This window comes from Chanodichthys erythropterus, chromosome 10 (assembly GCF_024489055.1).
Source record: "Chanodichthys erythropterus isolate Z2021 chromosome 10, ASM2448905v1, whole genome shotgun sequence".
Classification (NCBI taxonomy): domain Eukaryota; kingdom Metazoa; phylum Chordata; class Actinopteri; order Cypriniformes; family Xenocyprididae; genus Chanodichthys; species Chanodichthys erythropterus.
In genome coordinates, this window is record NC_090230.1 from 41351040 (window position 1) to 41372217 (window position 21178).

The 21178-nt window shown below is 37.9% G+C and overlaps 1 protein-coding gene across 1 annotated transcript in view; it reads left to right on the forward strand.

Annotated features, from left to right (window-relative positions):
* The window catches only part of LOC137029603 (collagen alpha-1(XXVI) chain), a 30717-nt gene that overhangs the window by 6088 nt on the left and 3451 nt on the right, over positions 1-21178 (forward strand). The window contains exons 4-7 of the mRNA XM_067399227.1: positions 18639-18700; positions 20136-20265; positions 20563-20670; positions 20765-20884. Coding sequence (XP_067255328.1) covers positions 18639-18700; positions 20136-20265; positions 20563-20670; positions 20765-20884 — 420 coding nt within the window. The remainder of the gene's footprint in view (positions 1-18638; positions 18701-20135; positions 20266-20562; positions 20671-20764; positions 20885-21178) is intronic.

The following is a 21178-nucleotide window of genomic DNA, read 5'->3' on the forward strand; positions in this document are numbered from 1 at the left end:
ATTTGAAAATCTGTGAATTGTTAGATGTTGTGAGACAGTTACATTGACATTTATAGTTGTGCCAAGACAATCATAACATTTTCACAGAGATTTTGTGGTTAGACTTTTTTGATTTGTGTAAGCAAGCAACCACATAGAAACCACCCAGAACATCCAAGCATCGAGTAATAGTTTTGAATGGGCTTGGAGTGTCTTAGTGGGTGGTTCTTTTTTAAATTTAAGTCTCTTAGCAACAAGAACAGATCCCTTACATTCAGTGTGTGGGTGTGAATGTGAGTGACAACAGTTGGTCTGACTGTGGCAATCAATCATCTGGGAGAAAAAGTGAATGTGTCATAATTATTTTGCCTCTGAATGTATTTGCCCTCTTGCTATAGGAGTACCATACACGTCAGTGCAAAACAATAAACATAAACATTCTTATACTGACATATATTAACCTGGAGAAAGTGCATTTTGGGATTGGCCATGTCACGAAGTGTGCTCAGATTTGCCATGGCACAAAAATCTGTAATCAAAAGTCAGATCTCAATATGAATATTTCTTATATCACTAAATAACCTGTATATCTGATGTGATTCTATTTGTATTTATCCTAAGGAATTTTTGGAGGAATATCTGCAAAGTTCTTCGGTAACCTACTACTTAAAGGCTTAGTTCACCCAAAAATGAAAATTCTGTCATTAATTACTCACCCTCATGTGATTCCAAAGACTTTCGTTCATCTTCGTAACACAAATGAAGATCTTTTTGGTGAAATCTGAGAGCTTTCTGTCCCTCCATGGACAGCTATGCAACTGACAATTTGACACTTCAAAAAGTTCATAAACAGATCGTAAAATTATTCCATATGAATTGAGCAGTTTAGTCCAAATTTTCTGAAGAGACTTGATCACTTTATATGATGAACAGATTTAATTTAGGCTTTTATTCACATATAAACAAAAGCTCAACCAAACCTGCTCAAACAAACCTCTTGCGGAAGCTCAGACGTGCTGCGTAACACACAATAATGAACCTCAATGGCTCTTGCACGTCAAACAAACATGCTTGAGTTTCTGTTTACCACATCTGATGTGCAAGTTGATGATTGTTTATATTTGAATAAAAGCCTAAATGAAATCTGTTCATCATATAAAGCGATCAGTTCTCTTCAGAATATTTGGACTAAACCACTCAACTCATATGAACTTCTAGATTTTTGAAGCATCAAATGTCAATTGTGTAGCTGTCTATGGAGGGACAGAAAGCCCTCCAATTTCATCAAAAAGATCTGAAGATGAAGGAAAGTCTTATGGGTTTGGAACGATTTGAGGGTGAGTAAGTTAATTAAAGCAGAACTAAGTAACTTTTTTTACCTTCATAAATAGTTTTCTAAGTCCTCACGATGGTTAATTGACTTGTAGTGGTGTGTTTGAGGCATGTACTAACCCCCTCTGGCACGTCTACGCCAGAAAACAGCACAAGTTGAGCTGCACCGACCCGAAACAATCTCGCCTCATGTTCACGTTCACGCGAGAGTGACAAAATGCTTTACGGTAATTCAAAAACATATATTATGACTTTATAAGACAATTTCAAAAATTACCCACCTCCATCGAGTGTACTGTATTTGCAAATTACCCACCTCCTCTTTCTTGTACTGTATTTGCAAAACTACTGCGCTGGTGAGCGTTGTAGTCATTGTAGTCCATAGCTGCGCTTGGAGTATTTACGACAGTGTGATTCACTGAAGGAACCTGTAGGGGGAGCTTCGCAAATCTTACTGAGTTCCGCTTTAATGACAGAATTTTCATTTTTGCGACGAGAGCGTCAAAGTGACGCTAGTCATTCATTTTCAATGAGAGCCAGCGACGCGTCTTGGACGGTGAGAGCGTCGAGGAGAGTTGAAATCAGGTTAACTTTATGGTAATGAGCTATGACGCGGTTCTGCGGCAACCAATTGGAATGTAGAGGTCCTCGTTTGAGAGGCTTCCGATTGGTTGACGCGACTTGTCATTTACTTTGACCCTCCCGTCGGCGGCGGTTTGAACGAACAGTACAGCGTTGTTGGCAGGGCGGCCAAGGCGACTGTTGACGCTCTCGCCGGCGGCGGTGTGAACGCACGGTAACCCTTTAAATCATAGAGAATGCATCCTTTTCAAAATGTTTTATGGGTCAAGATCATGTCTGTATGTATTTTACTTGAGAACCCTGTCTAATGTCAATGTCATGTCATATTGGTGCAGTTACATTCCTTACTGACTCACTTTACTAGAGATAATCATAATCAAAATCAGCACAGCTCTGGGTCTTTGCATAAATGGGTAAATACATTTTTAATTAACTCTAAAATAAATAGCTGGAAGAAACAATTTTGAATCAAGGAAATGAGTCAATGCTTTTGATTCATTTTAATTCATTTGACACAGCACAGTTAGATGTGGTAGAGGTCACAAGAGTACAAATAATTTCTGACCCAATAAGGATAATTTACCCTTGACACACATTCCCATGTTTTCCTGGATGCTGGTTTAATGAACCTCCTTCCCCCCCCACAGCAGACACACTGGCCCATCTGCGGTGTCTCTTTTCAAATCATCCCCTGTGAGATGTGGATGATTTAGTTTGGGTCAAATCCAAGGGCGCCACGATCTCTGACATGGTGAATAAATCAGAAATCTTCATTCCCCATCCCTTTCTCCTTCCTTCTCCTTTTTATCGCCCTGCATTGGGCTCATAGCTTCAGCCTGAGGCTGTCAGTCCCCTGGGTCTCAGGCCCCTCTGTGTTTGGTTTATTTAAGAACATATTTTTGGAATTTGGATTGTTACTCGTAGTCAAACAGCTCAAGTTAGGTCAAAGTCAGTCATGTGAAATCCCAACATTTCCATTTATCGTGTGTAATGAGGCCTAAAGAAGAATGCTGTGTCTGATTTCACTGATTATGGACCATTTTTACATTTCCGGGTCTGGAACATGGTTAAACCAAAGCAGGGTGAACTTGTACAAAGATAGATGGCATAGCAAATATAGTCATTAAAATATAATTTTTGCATTCTGATTTGCTCCCGCAGTAGCTTTATTAGAATCCCCATATTTTAATGCAAGGGTAATATATAGATTTGCTAGATTTACTATGTTAATTATTATGGAAATGCATCAACCCTTTTTTTGTGAAAAGGATGCATTATCTATTGTGGCTCTAAATGGGTGATACACATAAATTTTAAAATGTGAGACACAGGGAACGAATGCAATAAGAAATTATGGGAAATGTGGAATGGGAAAAAATTCAAGGTATAGACCTTGTGCACCAGATAAACAAGCACGCAGCCATCTTTAGAATTTTGTTTTTGAACTTTTTGCGGTAGCTCTGTATATTTCTATGGCATCTAGCTGGTGAAGAAGTGGATTTACTCATTGTAGAGTTAAAGTAAACTAAAGTTATCATGAGCATTGTAATGTTTGTCATAACAAATGTCTGTAGACTTGTAAGATTTTAAAACTAGCCGTTTATTCATAAATCTGTAAGATCTTACCTTCATGCTGTGGAAATACAAACCGGAAGACAGAATACAACAAGCACAGAACTATAAAGGGGCGGGGCTACATAAGGTCTATAGAAACACATTTTTTTAGTTTTTTGTCCCAATCCTTTTATTTGTATTTAACAAGACAAATCATAGCTGTACATTTATTAAATCAAAAAAAAGAAGGAAAAAAAGAATACAGCTTGTCTCATATTGAAACTCTCCCCAAAACAAATGACTACTGGGCAGATTGTATTTGGTAGACAAAAATGAAAAAAAGATGTAAAGGCCCATCTACATAAAGGTCACTGAGCATAACAAGTCCGATGATTGACCAAATGCGAAATGCAGGGTCAGAGAAAGATGGGGTGAAAAGGTGACTATTTAAAATAGATGTGTAGATAGAAGCTCTATGCAAACCGAAATGTTTCCTGAATTGGACCCAGATTTTAATAGTGCTATAGTGACAACTGGATTGGTTGAGATTTTGGTTATAGCTAAATGAAGCTGAGAGCAAGTAACAGAATACAAAGAACTTTTTGATGATGCAATCTCTATGTGGGCCCAAGAGGGACAGGTTTCAGCATGGATAGAGCTGTTCCAGTAGAGAATCTGATTAATTTTACAAGCCCAGTAATATCGTTGAAAGTTAGGAAGTGCCAGGAAGTTGAAGAATTGATTTTTTGAGACGTGCTGGCTTGTTTCCCCATCGAAATGAATGCAGAGTGCCCTCAAATTTAGTGAAAAAAGACTTGTTAATACAAATTGAAATATGTTGAAAGAGATAGAGGAATTTGGGCAAAGTAACCATTTTAACAAGATTAATGCAACCGACAAGGGATAAAGGGAGCGAGACCCATCTGGACATATCTAATTTGGTTTTATCCACAAGTGGTTGCAAATTCTTAATTCAAGACTTGGTGAAAAACAAAAACAAGATATTTGAATCCACCTAGAGCAACCTTGAAGGGAAAAAGAAAGTATGAGAGCTTTTTGGCCTGAGCATTAACAAAAAAAAGTTCACTTTTTTGCAAGTTTATCTTGTAACCAGATAAGTGGCCAAATTTATCAAGAATGTCCAGAATAACAGGCAAAGAAGAGACAGGATTTGAAATGTACAATAAAAGACCATCAGCATAAAGAACTAAACCGAAACACGAAATTTCCTCAAAACCATTGTGGCTACGAAGCCAGATAGCAAGAGGCTCTATAGCAAGATTAAAGAGTAAAGGTGAAAGAGGGCAACCCTGACGTGTCCTACAAACATTTTTAAAGTTGAAATTATTTTAACTTAGCGGCACATTTTTAGAATGTCATGTCATGTGCGAGATTCTGCAAAAGATGCGAGACATGATCAAACACACCCATCTAATGTACAATGGTGCAGTTGGGTTGAAAATGGACAAACCCAGCATCTGGGTTGTTTTAACCCAGCGGTAGGGTTAAATGTTTGCCCAACCTGCTGGGTAGTTTTATTTACCTCAACTATTGTTTAAAAATTACTGTATTGCTTAATTAAAATTAACCCAAAGTATGTTGGAAATGAACATTTATTAATGTTCAATGAATAATTATTAAACAATAATCATTTATTAAATTGCTTATTAATAAATTTATATTAATAAATATTAAAGTATTAAATTTATATTAATAAAATATTAAAGCTTATCAATAAACATTCACCTTTTGTCTATTATTGTTGTCTCTAATTGCATCTGGTTTTTAATTTCCCAACTATTTTGGGTTCATTTTGAGCTAGCCATATAGCAATTTTTAAATAATAGTTGGTTTAAATAAAACTACCCAGCAGGTTGGGCAAACATTTAACCGCTGGGTTAAAACAACCCAATCGCTGGGTTTGTCCATTTTCAACCCAACTTGGGTTGTTTTTAACCCAGCATTTTTTAGAGTGAAAGTTCCCAGGAGGACTTGAATGCAAAAAACAATACAGAGCAGTGTAAAAACACAAGTTATAGAGACATGTTTTTTAAAAGTTGAACTTATTTTAACTTGAACAGCAAATTTTTAGAACGGCATGTCATGTGCGAAAAAGACGCAAGACATGAGTGCACTGTGCAATGGTCAAACACGTTCGTCTAGCATGTTTACATAGAAAAACAACAGAAGTCCAGCGCAATGGAATGCAAATCAAAAACATGCATTGAAAACATGTGTCACAGTTCCCTCGTCTCCAGGACTCCATTTCCCATGATCCTCCTGTTTCTTCACCTACACTCACTTCCCTCGTCATCTCCCCATCATCACGGATCACCTGCACCTGGACTCTAGTATCTGCACTCCCTTTATAATGCACTCACTCCCTGCACTCCTTGTCCGTTCTATGTTGTGTAAAGTGTATGTGTGGTACTCCTTGCCTGTTGTTCATTAAATATATTGTATGATTGTGGAAATCCGGATCTGCCTCATCTCTATACCAGCAGCACGTAACAGAAGAACGGACCAATACCGACTGGAATTCCACAAATTAATAATGGGGTTATTTCTAGTTCCTGTGGCTCCTGCTCCCCCTCAGCCTCTTACAACTCCATCTGCAGCCGACCGGCTCATCAGGCTCTTCCAGGTTGGTCGTTCACTGGAGAGGTATGTGAAGGAGTTTGTAGAGCTTGCTTTCCTGACTAACTGGTCAGATGCACTTTTGAACACCCTGTTTCTGGACGGACTGGACAATGACACTATCCGTTTTGATGAACCTGAAAATTATTTCTCCTTGAGCGAAACCATTAATCTAATTTTGTATTTAAACGGATCTAATTTCTGTGTCGATGAGGTTCAGGATATGTGTCAATCCCGTCCAGTCCCTCCAGAAACAGAGGTGGCCGGGCCAGTTGGTCAGACTCCTTCTTCCTCCACATATCCCTCCAGTGAACTGATTTCCTGGACTACGCTGGACCCACAATCCTCCGTTGGGCCCAGAAGGCGTAGGAGGAGGAAGAAGCCCGCTCCAGCCCTCTCCGAGCCCGCTCCAGCCTTCTCCAGCAAGCCCACTCCCGTTCCAACGGGCATTTTAATTGTGTTTGAGGGGATGGACTGGCCCTCTGCTCTAGCCGCCGCCGAGCCTGCCGCTCCAGCCGCCGCCGCCGAGCCTGCCGCTCCAGCCGCCGCCGCCGAGCCTGCCGCTCCAGCCGCCGCCGCCGAGCCTGCCGCTCCAGCCGCCGCCGCCGAGCCTGCCGCTCCAGCCGCCGCCGCCGAGCCTGCCGCTTCAGCCTCAGCCGCCGAGCCAACCGCTCCATGCTCCGCTGCCCACGAGCCCACTCCTGCCCACAAACCCATGCCATTCCTCAGGCTCCTGAAGTCCCTCCTTAACCTCCCCAAGTATTTTTTTTGGGGGGGCCGTGGCTCATGGACCCTCCCTGGAAACCTCCACTCCTACCCATGCCTCTCCCTACACCGGCATGAGGTCTCCAGGGCGCCCACCCCCCCTCCCCGGTGTTACATCTACGGCGCGAGGTCGCGCCTACCGGGAGGGGGCGGTACTGTCACAGTTCCCTCGACTCCAGGACTCCATTTCCCATGATCCTCCTGTTTCTTCACCTGCACTCACTTCCCTCGTCATCTCCCCATCATCACGGATCACCTGCACCTGGACTCTAGTATCTGCACTCCCTTTATAATGCACTCACTCCCTGCACTCCTTGTCCGTTCTGTGTTGTGTAAAGTGCTTGTGTGGTACTCCTTGCCTGTTGTTCATTAAATATATTGTATGATTGTGGAAATCCGGATCTGCCTCATCTCTATACCAGCAGCACGTAACAACATGAAGATGCGAGCCGTGGAATGGAAAAAAAGAAGACTTGTTTTTAAAAAGCTGAACTTGAGCATGAGTTTTCAGAACAAAAGACGCAAGACACAAATGGTAAAACACATCCATCTAGGGCATGTTTACATAGAAATACAATGGAAGTACAGCAGAGAACGACCAATTAGAATACTTCATTTTAATTGTTCTTCCCCGTCTTCCTCTAAAACCATTGTCTCGCGTATAACACCACAGACTCGTGGATTATTGTTTCATGCTGTACATTTCGTGCCCACTTATTTATTCATTCTGTGAACTATTTACCATTAAGCTGTTTTCATCTGGCAGGATTAATCCTTGGTTGTAGGAACAAGCCAAATGTAAGAGTGAACAATCCAGCTATATATATATATATAAACAGAAATGCAATAAGAAACTTAAACTGATTCATTCTCCCCTGGAGTTGTGGTTTAGATGTTTATTCATATCACTTTGACAGTTATTGAGAATTGTGTGACTATAGCTGAGGTCATGTTGAACCACATTAGTGATGTTTAGTCCTTCAGGAATGTACAGTGTCATAAATTGATGTGCCTTGTATTAAAAGATACCAGTGTGATGAAGTGGTTTGTTCATTAATGCAGCCCAGACAAAGAAATCTTTTCCATCCATCAGATTAGTCAGCGAAATGCTGGACGTTTTGCTGCTGTCCCTCCCTGTGTTAGCTTTGTTTTGTTCTTTAATGCATTCCTCATATATTGAGTTCTTCTCTTCATCTCATTAAATTTCTATGTTAGTATGTCAAGAACTTGGAAATTCTGATCAATAGTGTTGGACTATGTGAAAAGTATTGCTTTATGTTTGACTAAGAAGGAGTAGATGTCAAGGAATGCAGGAGTGCAAAGCTGTCGAGATGTGGGAGGATGGTTGCAGCTGGGATCGACAGCTGTAAGAGATCCCTTGTCCCGTAACGGTATTCTAATTGTCACTAGAGAGGAACTCCCAGAAATAGCATGCAACAAATCAAAAATCTATTCTATGATATGATATGTTTTTGGATTTGATGTAAAATTTGATTGATAGAAACATACACAGGGGTTTTCAAGCTTTTAGTGATAATGCATTAACGATCAAAATGTTCTTGAGCACTAAATTAGCATATTAGAATGATTTCTGAAGGATCATGTGACACTGAAGACTAACGATGCTGAAAATTCAGCTTTTTCATAACAGGAAAATACATTAAAATAGAAAACAGCTTTTTAAAATTGTATTAATATTTCACAATATTACTGTTTTACTGCATTTTTTGATCAAGTAAGAGCCTTGGTGAGCATAAAAGGCTTCTAAAAAATTATAGACTCATGAAACATAAAAGACATAAAAAACATTAAAATCTTACCGACCCTAAACTTTTGAATGGTAGTGTAGAAGTACAACATGTTATTTCTAAAAACTGACTAACTACTAAGACAAATCCAGTTATTATCTGCAAATTGTTTACTTTGATTTGCATAAAACAGCATAAGACATTATATATTTTTCTACCTACTGAGTAACGATAGATGCCTAAACCTGAGGATCAATACATTTTATAAATATATTGCAATTTATGTAATCTTAAGATAACATATTAACTTTAACAGCTCATTTACCAAAACACTTGCTTGTCTCCTTAAATTTTCTGCAATACCTCTCAACTTTTTTGCCATTTGGTGCAGCTCTACTTTTTTTTAAATTAAATACTTTAGTCTAACATTTATACTTGGTTCAAATAACAGTAGTTTGGGGGGACTGGGGTAGTTAGATCCTTAAAAGACAGTCTAAACAAAAAGTTTTGATAAAGGAAAGTTTCTAAACAGTGAATTACAAGTATTTTATCAACATTACAACATAACATTATGACTCCCTGGGGGTTCCTGGATTCCAGTTTGAAAACCACTAAACCCTGATTGTTAGACTAAAGGCATTATTCGTGGGAACAATTCCCATCAGCAGAATTACTTGGGTACTCAAACTTCCCATAATGCCCTGGTCAGGCTCTTATCTATATCTATATAGTCAGCTCCAGCTGTCTTTCTTACTACCCCCATACTGAGTTTCCAGAAGGCCTGGCACAGTTTCAAATCTATCACCTGCTCTACAAATTCCTTTATATTGAGATTGTGATCAGTACCCCTAGCTGTGTGAGTGGCTGTGGGAAAATGGGATGTCTGTGGTGTGGTATCTCATGATTGATGAGGACGCGTGTGCTCCAGCCCCCTCAGCTGCCTGTAGCGGGTGAGATCATCTCATTTCTGTGGTGGAGCACAGATGGACATGCCAATGAGTTCTACCTGTTCATTAGGGTAACTTGTACGACAATGAACCCGAAACTGTATCTGATTAATGCATGGTGAATATAATCAGTGTGCAAATTATACAGTGGCCAATGGCAACAGACACGTCATTGACCACCGGCAATAGGACACATTCGTTCGGTTTTGTTTCTGTCTGTTGCCATTGGTCGGTGTTTGTTTTCACTGACTGAACATGCCCGCATTTGGTGGGTAGTGCAGTGCCTGAAGTAATCTGGTGATTGTCTGCATTAATCATCGTCTGTGGATGCAGTGAGAATTAGCCATTAAGGAACTCAAAATGTCTTTCGGTGGCTGTAGTGTCTCTAATTAGCCAAACAGTATATATATATATTATATATATATATATTAGTCATGTGAAAAGAAAGGACACCCTTTTGAAGTCTATGGTTTTAAGAATCGGGACATAATAAAAAAATCATCTAGTCTTTAAGTATTAAAATTAGGTAAATACAACCTCAGATGAACAACATCACATGACATTTATTTAACAAAAATAAAGCCAAAATGGAGAAGCCATGTGGGACACTGACAAACTAAGTACACCTACTTATTCAATTGCTTGTAGAACCAACTTTAGCAGCAATAAATTGATTAACCACATTTTTGCCCACTCTTCTTTACAACGTTGCGTCATTTCTTTGAGGTTTGTGGGCATTTTGTTTATGCACAGCTCTCTTAAGGTCCCACCACAAGATTTCAGTTTGGTTGAGGTTTGGACTTTAACTGGGCCATTGCAACACCTTGATTCTTTTCTTTTTCAGCCATTCTGGTATAGATTTGCTGGTGTGCTTGGGATTACATGCCTGTTGCATGATCTAATTTAGGCCAAGCTTTAGCTGTCAGACAGATGACTTCACATTTGACTCTAGAATACTTTATTGATATACAGAGGAATTCATGGTTGACTCAAAGACTGCAAGATACCCAGGTGGCTACAAAACAAGCCCAAATCATGACCCCTCCACCACCGCTGTGCTTGACTGTTGGTATGAGGTGTGTGTGCTGATATGCTGTGTTTGGTTTTCGCCAAACTTGGCGCTGTGCATAATGGCCAAACATCTCCGCTTTGGTCTCATCTGTCCAAAGGACTTTGTTCCAGAAGTCTTGTGGTTTGTTCAGATGCAACTTTGCAAACTTAAGCCATGCTGCAAAGTATTTTAGAGAGAAGCTTTCTCCTGGCAACCCTACCAAACATGCCATACTTGTCCCATCTTTTTCTAATTGTATGAATTTTAACATTTAACATATTAACTGAGGCTTGTAGAGTCTGAGGTGTAGTTTGTTTTTGTTTGTTTGTTTGTTTTTTTTGCAGTTTCTCTGAGCATTGCATAGTCTGGCTTTGGGGTGAATTTGCTAGGATGTCCACTCCTGGGAAGATTGCCTTCCACTTGTGTATAATCTTCCTCACAGTAGAATGATGGACTTCAGATTGTTTGGAAATGGCTGTATAACCCTTCCCAGACTGATGGCGGCAACAATTGCTTCTCTAAGATTATTGCTGATGTCTTTCCTCCTTGGCATTGTGTTAACACACACCAAAACTTCTGCTTTTATAGAGGTGATCACATTTGCTGATAATCAATTAATCAAAGGTATTTGATTAGTAGCACTTGACTGCTACTTACCCTCTCAATTCATATGGAAGCAGTAAGGGTGTACTTAATTTGTCACACATGGCTTCTCCATTTTGGCCTAGTTTTTGTTAAATAAATAATGACACTGTGTAATATGTGTAATGTCATGTGTTGTGGCTCATCTGAGGTTGTATTTAACAAATTGTTTTTTAATTTTTTTTTATTCTGATACGTAAAACCATAGAATTCAATATGGTGTCCTTTCTTTTTTTGATATACCTGTGATAAATTAATCTACAATGAATACAGTGTGGGATAATTAAGGTTTTTTAATGTTTTTGAAAGAAGTCTAAAAAAAAAATGTAATTATTCCAAATTTTTGATCTATAGTGTATATTCATAAATAGAATATATATTATAGATTAATATAAATTATGATAGATGTATAATGTACTGCTGTGGTTACCACATTAGGTGCATTTTATTGCATCTTTGTTGCTCCATGATCTGATTTGATTTAACTTTTGTGGTTAATTTTGAAAATGTTGTTGAAATATTTATTGAATATTATGTTTTACTGATGATAAAATGTAATACATCTTACTGTTTAGTATACAGTACTGTGCAAAAGTCTTAGGCACGTCAGTATTTTCACCCCCCAAAAAAGGTTTTAAGCCAGTTATTTATATGTTTTGCTGTAGTGTGTCAATAAGAAATATCCGTTCACATTTCCAAACATTCATTTTGCCATTAATTGTAATAATCCAGTGAGATTTTTGAATACACAAGGAGTCTGACAACAAACTCTTGGAGACATGGCCACAGTTCAGGAGAAGGGTATTCCTGCACAACTGGAGGCTGCAGTTTCAGGACCGCATTTCTAGGACCGCGGTTCTAGGACCCTAGTTTTTCGTGACAGCGCCACCTACCGTACTGGATCAACACTAATTAAAGATGAACAATGTGGACCGCAATCAGACGGTGAGTACCGATATTTAATTAAGTTTTATTTGATAACGTTTAAACGGTGCGAAGTTTACATATTGAGAACTGCTAACTATTAATTAATAATTAATTCCCACCAAATTAAGAATTTGTGAGCTAGTTTTATTAATTACTACGATGTTAATTCGTGGCCATGATTTCATAAATCCTTGTTGAGTTTTAATGACGAAGTATTATAAGTGAATCTAGCCAGCAAATTAATTAAACTTATCAGATGACAAGAGCATGGTTGATGTAAGGTTTGTAAGATTTACCTGCAGCTTAATGTATTAGTGTGAATAGTGGCTTAATATTCGTTGTTTTACCATATTTAAGTATAAAATATATATAATATACATTCCAGTTGAATATGTTAAATGTTTCTTATTTATCTCTCTCTGCCTCTCTCTCTCTCTGTCTCTGTCTCTTGCTCTATCTTTCTCTAGAGTTGAAGCCTACAGCCATTCTATCCATGCAGCAACTGATGGAAAAGGGGTTCGCTTTGGTGCTGTTGTCGCAAAAATGACATACATATAAATAAACAAACAAACAAACATTCTTGAATCATTCTTGTGTCTTGTCTTGCCTCTCAACAACCTTTAAAATATCGGCTGTAATTTAGTGACTGCATACGCTGATTCCAACTTTAACTTACTTGATAATGAGCTAATTCACTTTAAGGAGGTTAATCAATATACTGTATAATTCAAGAGACTAAGACTTAAAGTTCTCCATTTTTTACAATTGTTTTAAAATTGATATAAAATTTTCATTTATATTTTGTGTAAATTCATGTTTAAATTTAAAATTGTGACTCAAAGCACACTTAGTAATTAACCTCTCTGAAACTGCAGCCATCGCTATATCATCCAGTACGGTAGGTGGCGCTGTCACGAAAAACTAGGGTCCTAGAACTGCGGTCCTAGATCTGCGGTCCTGAAACTGCAGCCTCCGGTTGTGCAGGAACATACTATTGCAGTTCAGGTAACACAGTACGGCCATTTAGTTTGTCTCAGTTTCATCGGTTTCTTCATGTAATCACAGATGGATTCGATGATGGTGAGATCAGATCACTGTGTGGAGCACTGGCTGTTGTCAGACTCATATTCAAAAATCTCACTGGATTATTACAATTAATGGCAAAATGAATGTTTGGAAATGTGAACGGATATTTCCTATTGACACACTACAGCAAAAGATACAAATAACTGACTTAAAACCTTTTTTGGGGGGTGAAAATACTGACGTGCTTTTGCACAGTACTGTATACATTAAGACTGCCCAGGCGCCCAACTTTATTGTTTTCATTTTGGCTTTGTTTTGGGGGGTTGAGCTTTAAAAGTGCCCTAGAATTAAAAATTGAATTTATATTGGCATAGTTGAATAACAAGAGTTCAGTACATGGAAATGACATACAGTGAGTCTCAAACTCCATTGTTTCTTCCTTCTTATATAAATCTCATTTGTTTAAAAGACCTCTGAAGAACAGGCGAATCTCAACATAACACCGACTGTTACATAACAGTCGGGCTGTACGCCCCCAATATTTGCATATGCCAGCCCATGTTCCCAACATTATAAAAGGCATTTGACAAGGGCAGCCATTAACGTCTGGATCTGTGCAGAGCTGAATCATCAGACTAGGTAAGCAAGCAATAACAACAGCGAAAAATGGCAGATGGAGCAATAATAACTGACATGATTCATGATAACATGATATTTTTAGTGATATTTGTAAATTGTCTTTCTAAATGTTTGAGACAAGAGTCGTCGCTATTTTCATTTTTAAACACTTGCAGTCTGTATAATTCATAAACACAACTTCATTCTTTATAAATCTCTCCAACAGTGTGTAATGTTAGCTTTAGCCACAAAGCACAGCCTCAAACTCATTCAGAATCAAATGTAAACACCCAAATAAATACTATACTCACATGACCCGAAGCATGCATGCAGCATACATGACGAACACTTAGTAAAGATCCACTTTGAGGGTTATATTAGCTGTGTGAACTTTGTAAATTTGTAAACTTTGTAAATGCGAGATAGATTATTATAGAGTCGCGAGCTCGATGGGCAGGGAGCACGAGATTTAAAGGGCCAGCAGCCCTGAATCTGTGCATAGTTAATGATGCCCCAAAATAGGCAGTTAAAAAAATCTATGGGGTATTTTGAGCTGAAACTTCACAGACACATTCAGGGGACACCTTAGACTTATATTACATATTGTAAAAAAACGTTCGATGGCACCTTTAAATAAGAGTAGGACTCCGCAAAAACCCCTGTAATTTCCACCATGAATATAAATTATTCTAAATAATCACAAAGTAGGGCTTATCTAAAATTATTAAAATGATTATTTTGCTCAAAACTACAATCATGATTAAAATTATAATAACAATTATTCGTTTGAGAACGACTTTCAAAAATACTTTGAGAATTACTCTTGATCAACATTTCAGACCAAGAAACACATCTGATCCAGTTGGACTGTCGAAGTACCACCTAGTCACCAAGAACATGAGCTATGCATAATAGACTAAAACAACATTACAAATAGATCAGAAACATGGACATCACAATTTCAACAAATGCAAGAAAGCTGTAAGGTGTGGTGGGATGGTTGCAGCTGGGATTAACAGCTGTTAGAGATCCTTTGTCCCACAGCATTATTCCAATTGTCAATAGAGAGCAACTCCCAGTGATATTACAAATTAAATGTAATGTCCACAAGAATCTAATTTTTTACTTATTTAGTTATTTAAGTAACACCTGGGGGCTTTGGTTTATTAGGTGCTTCACAAACCAAATGAGCAAAAGCAGACTCCTGGAATTACGTGAAAGTGCATTTTAAACTGAATTGAATAGAAATTTTTTAGTCTGCTTATATATTATATGCTTTAGGGAGATTAATGAAATTACCAGTCTTCCTGCAATGCATGTGCCCAAAGTATTTGTTTGAGGGCAGAAACACAGACTGAAGATCATTACTAACAAGTCTACATGTATTTAGCTTAGAAAAGAAATTGATGACACACAATCTGTAGATCTAGCAATGCAGCTCATTCCAATTCTGTCTGAAACAATTTCAGTGTATCGCATTTTACCAATAAACCCCTTTTATAAACTGCATTCACCCAGGAGAACATGCAGAAGTATCTTATGTCTTCATAATCTCTGAAAACCCCATCAGTCTCTGCCAGAATGCTGTTAATGGGTGTGGAGTCTTAATGTGGTCAGCTTGCATGTGTGATTTGTGTATTTGTACTTCTTGAGTCGCACTCTGGTTTGGTACATCAATGCATCACTGATGTCTGCACTGGCACGTGTTTGCATAACTTTATTAACCATGTCAGTTTTAATAAAATCGTTGAGCTAGTTCCAAAAATGACCCGTTTAAGCCTTCCCTCGCATCTGCAAAAAGCATAGCGGTCCGTGTCTGCAGATTCCATTGTGCTGCTCTTCTTTACAGTTCATCCGTTGGGTGTTTTTCCAGAATACCCCAATGTTCAGCTGTCCACTGATCTGAGAGCGGTCTGGTATCCAGCAGAGCCCTGCGTTACGGCCAAGGCACAAGGAGAACAGGCATGTCAGACAGCTGAACATTTCAGTTTTTGGGTTTTCATAGTCTGCCAAACGTCAACAGCGCTTTAACTTGCACACTGCCTTCTGTCATACATCACCAAGTGCCATGGAGCCCCTACAAAGTTAATATTACAGAATATTATTTTCTGAGCAATACTGATATAGAGTGAATGGCATCCTTTGGGTTTACCAGCATGGGTGCTTCCTCAAAGAGGAGATGTGCAGTTAGCATTGCCCTTTAATGCAACCATTGTGGCTTTCCACCATGAAAAACAGAGACATGTCAACTTATCTGCTCTGTTGGATGTGTACATTGTGGTGAGTAATGACAAATTTGTTCCTTTGCGCTTCATAGAAATGAGCTAATGTCCCTTCATGAGGTCTGGCATCCAAACTGTTCTTTGATGACACTCTGACATGCTTGTGGCCTTTAGTCTTGTATTTAAGTCAATTGAGAGCAGATGATGAAGCTTGTAGTGTTCTAAATGTGTCATTGGAAGAAACCAGATGTAACGTTGTGAGCATTTTGTTTTGTTGCAAAGTAGTTTGTAGTGTTGGGGAGTAACTAACTAAAATTAGCAAAACTGCTAGCTTTAGTCCATTAACTACCCACACTGTCCAGTAGTTTAGTTGTTTTTTAAAATAGTGGAATTGTGGTTTATTTTAGTGAACAGTTTCATTTGAATGTACACGGATGAGTCAAAAATGAGTCCTGCACTCCATTTTAGGTCTTTTATATCTTTTAATCCCAAATTGAATATTTAGTTCCTTACTAAGTTTCAAACAGTCATTAAAATTAAGGTGGTTAGTTTCTTTGTTTTGAGCTGTGTTTAGTTCCTGATAGATTAAAGGTGCTAAAGATGATCTTTTCGTCGACTGAGAAACCAAAGACTGTTAGTGAGTTTTTTTAAATGAGCGCATGCGTAAGAACAACCCCCCTCCTTCACAGCTCATTTCGAGGGAACGCCTCCCAAAACTCGTGCACGAGTATTGGAACACGAGTGTTTACCACCGGCATTCGCTGTGTCGTGTTTTTTGGATTCATTATGTCAGACTCACCGCAGGTAACTCATAATCTGCAGTTGTTACTCCTGTCTCCTGACAGAAACATTGTATGCGGTGCCTGTGGAGTGTGGAAAGTTACTGGAGCGCGCAGCCACGCTCGTCTCTCACAAGGAACGTAATGGCAGTGATTGACAAGCCAGAGGGCCAATCGTTTATGCGATGATCGCGTAAACGATTGGCTGATGTTTTTAAAGCCCTACCTCGTGCACAGATGATGTATATTAATATTATTCCTTTCAGTGCACCTAATAAATAGTCTTTTATCAGTTAGTAAAGACAGTTTCAAGTAATATTGCAAAAATGTATAAAACAAAACATCCTCTTTAGCACCTTTAAAGGGATAGTTCACCTAAAAATGAAAATGATTCCATGATTTACACGCCCTCAAGTCATCCTAGGTGTATATGATTATCTTCTTTCAGACGAACACAATCTGAGATATATTTAAAAATATCCTTGCTCTTCTAAGCTTTACACCCATCTTGCTTAAATATGGTTTTAAATATGGATATTTTTCTTACAGAAACCCATCGCTTTACTTCAGAACGCCTTTATCAACCCCCTGGAGCCGTATGGATTACTTTTATGGTGGATGGATGCATTTTTTTTGGCTTCAAAATGTGAAAGAAATCATTCTAATATGTGGATTTGATGCTCAACAAACATTTCTTTATTATTATCAATGTTGATAACAGTTGCACTGCTTAATGTTTTTGTTGAAACATTTTTTCTAAATAACTTATTTGAAAGAAAAGTCTTTTTATATCATTATACATTTTTTGTCACTTTTGACCCATTTAAAATGTCCAAGCTGAATAAAAGTATTTTGTTATAAAAAATAATCTTACTGACCTTAAACTCTGAAATGGTAGAGTAGGTCAAATAATATGTAAAATGGGTTGCAAGCAGCAATTCATGTTTACATTATAGTAGCTTCCCCAGCAGCACTACCCATTTTAGTTTCTGAATGTTGTGAATATTGTTACAGTTTGTTTACAAGTTTAATTTCTAATCTCATTATCTGTGTGTATTGCATTGACATATAAAATTTCACCACTGAGAGATCACCTGCCATTCATCATCATCTCATTTCATGCCAAATGATTCCCAAGACTCTGCTGTCTTGGAAGATCGCTCTTCCTACACCTTGTGGTTATCTTCAGCTCTTGACCAGCTCTATACTGTGAGGAGTATCTCTCAAATGAGAAAGGTGAATTTTGGGGAAACCCAGAGTGAGATATTTCCCTTCACTAGGTTTCCATGCATATGGAAAACCACGGCTCGCCAATGTCTGGTTTTCCTGTTCCTTATCCTACCCCAGGGAGGGATGTCAACCGAAGATGTGATTGAACTCATTTAGTGTCTCTCTCTCTAACAAGTTCTCGTTGTTCACAAAACAACACTGAGCATACGACTGTTATTTTGGTTTCACACTGAGGTTTCGGGATTGATTTCATTTTTGGACTACAAGCCAGTGACTCTGGAAGGATCCTTGGAATTTTAAGTACAGTATGAATGAATGTGCCTTTGTTACGTTCATGGTGAGAACATCACACAGACCTCATTCGGATCAGATCTGTTTACCACTTTGACTAGTATATAGTTATTTTATTGCAAAAACTGAGCAAATAAAAATCTTTATATTGAACGATCGTAGTGACTCAACAGATGGCTGAGAGATTTATAGCATTTGCTTAATCCATTCACTCTGTGCTGTATCACTTTTTATGGTTAAAAATCCCCCTTTCCCTGCTGTCATACCACGTTACCTTAACATCTCTTTTTTTGTATTCATCCCTTTAGAGTGCATGAACTGTACTGGTTATGCTGACATCAAAGAGCGCTTGAGTGTCATTGAAGATCAGGTAAGATAGAAATGTAGGTAACCTCTTGTATTAACCAGACCAGTCACATTTAAAGGGTTAGTCCACCAAAAAAGGAACATTTTGTCATTAATTCCTCACACTCACTTTGTTCCAAACCCATAAGACCTTCGTTCATCTTCGGATCACAAATTAAGATATTTTTAATGAAATTTTGAGAATTTTCTGTCCCTCTACAGACAGCTACGCAAATACCACTTTTACTTTTCAAAAAGTTCATAAAGAGATTGAAAAACTAATCCATATGAATTGAGCAGTTTAGTCCAAATTTTCTGAAGAGACTCAATCACTTTATATGATGAACAGTTTGAATTTAGGCTTTTATTCATAAATAAACATTCATCAACTCACACATCAGTTATGGTAAACAGAAGCTCAAGTATGTTTGCTTGACACATACGAGAACCAATGAGGTTCATTCTCGTGTTACGTAGCATGTTTGAGCTTCCGGAAGAGCTTTGTTATTAAAGGGTTAGTTCACCCAAAAATGAAAATTCTGTCATTTATTACTCACGCTCATGCCGTTCCACACCCGTAAGACCTTCGTTCATCTTCAGAATACAAATTAAGATATTTTTGTTGAAATCTGATGGCTCAGTGAGGCCCTCATAGGGAGCAATGGACACTTCCTCTCTCAAGATCCATAAAGGTACTAAAAACATATTTAAATCTGTTCATGTGAGTACAGTGGTTCAATATTAATATTATAAAGCAACGAGAATATTTTTGGTGTGCCAAAAAAACGAAACAAAATATATGTCGTTATTTAGTTTTTTTTGGCGCACCAAAAATATTCTCATCGCTTTATAATATTAATATTGAACCACTGTACTCACATGAACCGATTTAAATATATTTTTAGTACATTAATGGATCTCGAGAGAGGAAGTGTCATTGCTCCCTATGAAGGCCTCACGGAGCCATCGGATTTCAACAAAAATATCTTAATTTGTGTTCTGAACAAAGATATTGTGGGTGTGGAACGGCATGAGGGTAAGTAATAATTGACAGAATTTTAATTTTTGGGTGAACTAACCCTTTAAGTGTAAAGCATGTTCGGTTGAGCTTTTGTTTGTTTATATGTGAATAAAAGCCTAAATTAAATCTGTTCGTCATATAAACTGATCAAGTCTCTTCAGAAAATTTGGACTAAACTGCTCAATTCATATGGATTAATTTTATGATCACTTTATGAACTTTTCGAAGCATCAAAGTGTCAGTTGTGTGGCTGTCTATGGAGGGACAGAAAGCTCTTAGATTTCATCAAAGAGATTTTCATTTGTGTTCAGAAGATGAATGAAAGTCTTACGGGTGTGGAATGACATGAGGGTGAGTAATTAATGACAGAATTTTAATTTTTGGGTGAACTAACCCTTTAAGTTAAGATGGTAAACATGTGGTTTTTCTTTTTTAACAGATAATGTTACTGAGAGATGCCGAGATACCCCCTCTCCCTCTGTCCAGCCAATCACCTGAGGGAACAGCTGATAATGAGGTGGATAGGGCACACCCCTCACCAGTAACACCCAAGGCCATTGGCCGACCAGGTGAGAAAAAAAATTAATTATGTTTTACTAAACAGTTCTTAAGGATACGTAATTTCATATGATATTTATCATTTTTATTTTATTTTATTTATTTTATTATTTTATTTTAAAAATATTTATAAAACATAACATTATATAATCTAAAAAAATTAATATATTTTAATATTATATTAAAATATGTTTTTTTTAATATATATATATATATATATATATATATATATATATATATATATATATATATATATATATATATATATATATATATATAAAATAAGAATGGTTAACTTCTATTCCCAGGACCAAGAGGACAACCAGGACCTGTTGGGCCCCCAGGTCCCCCTGGGCCTCCTGGACCTTTAGGAAAGATAGGGTTTTCTGGAAAACCTGGTCCTATAGGACCTAGAGGTTGGAACTAAATCTTTACCTTAAATGGGAATAATAAAACAAATATTTTCACTAAGCTTCACCTAACTCCCCTGGTTACTTTTTATCTCTATAGGACCTCAAGGGCTGCAAGGGCCACCAGGAGAAAGAGGCCTTCCTGGGCCACCGGGGCCTGCAGCATCTTCTCCCTTCTCCATCAGGGGAGATGTTTTCACTGTAATGGCTAAACAACATGGTAAATTTGAGAACAAAAGTCCACATTAAACATGCTGTTCACTCTCTAGAAGTTTTTAATGTATGACTTTAATTAATAATGCTATTGAAATAATGCATTATTGAATGAAAGACAATAAGGAATTGAATACGTAAATGATTTGTAACATCCCTTCTGACACGTCTTTGCATAAACATCAGCAACCTTTTATATGTTATTTTCAAAATGTCCATAAGATGGCAGCATTTGAGTAGTATCAGCTTGGATAAACCTCTCAGAGCTCTGGCTCACTTTAGGAGTCTGGTTGGCTTCTGT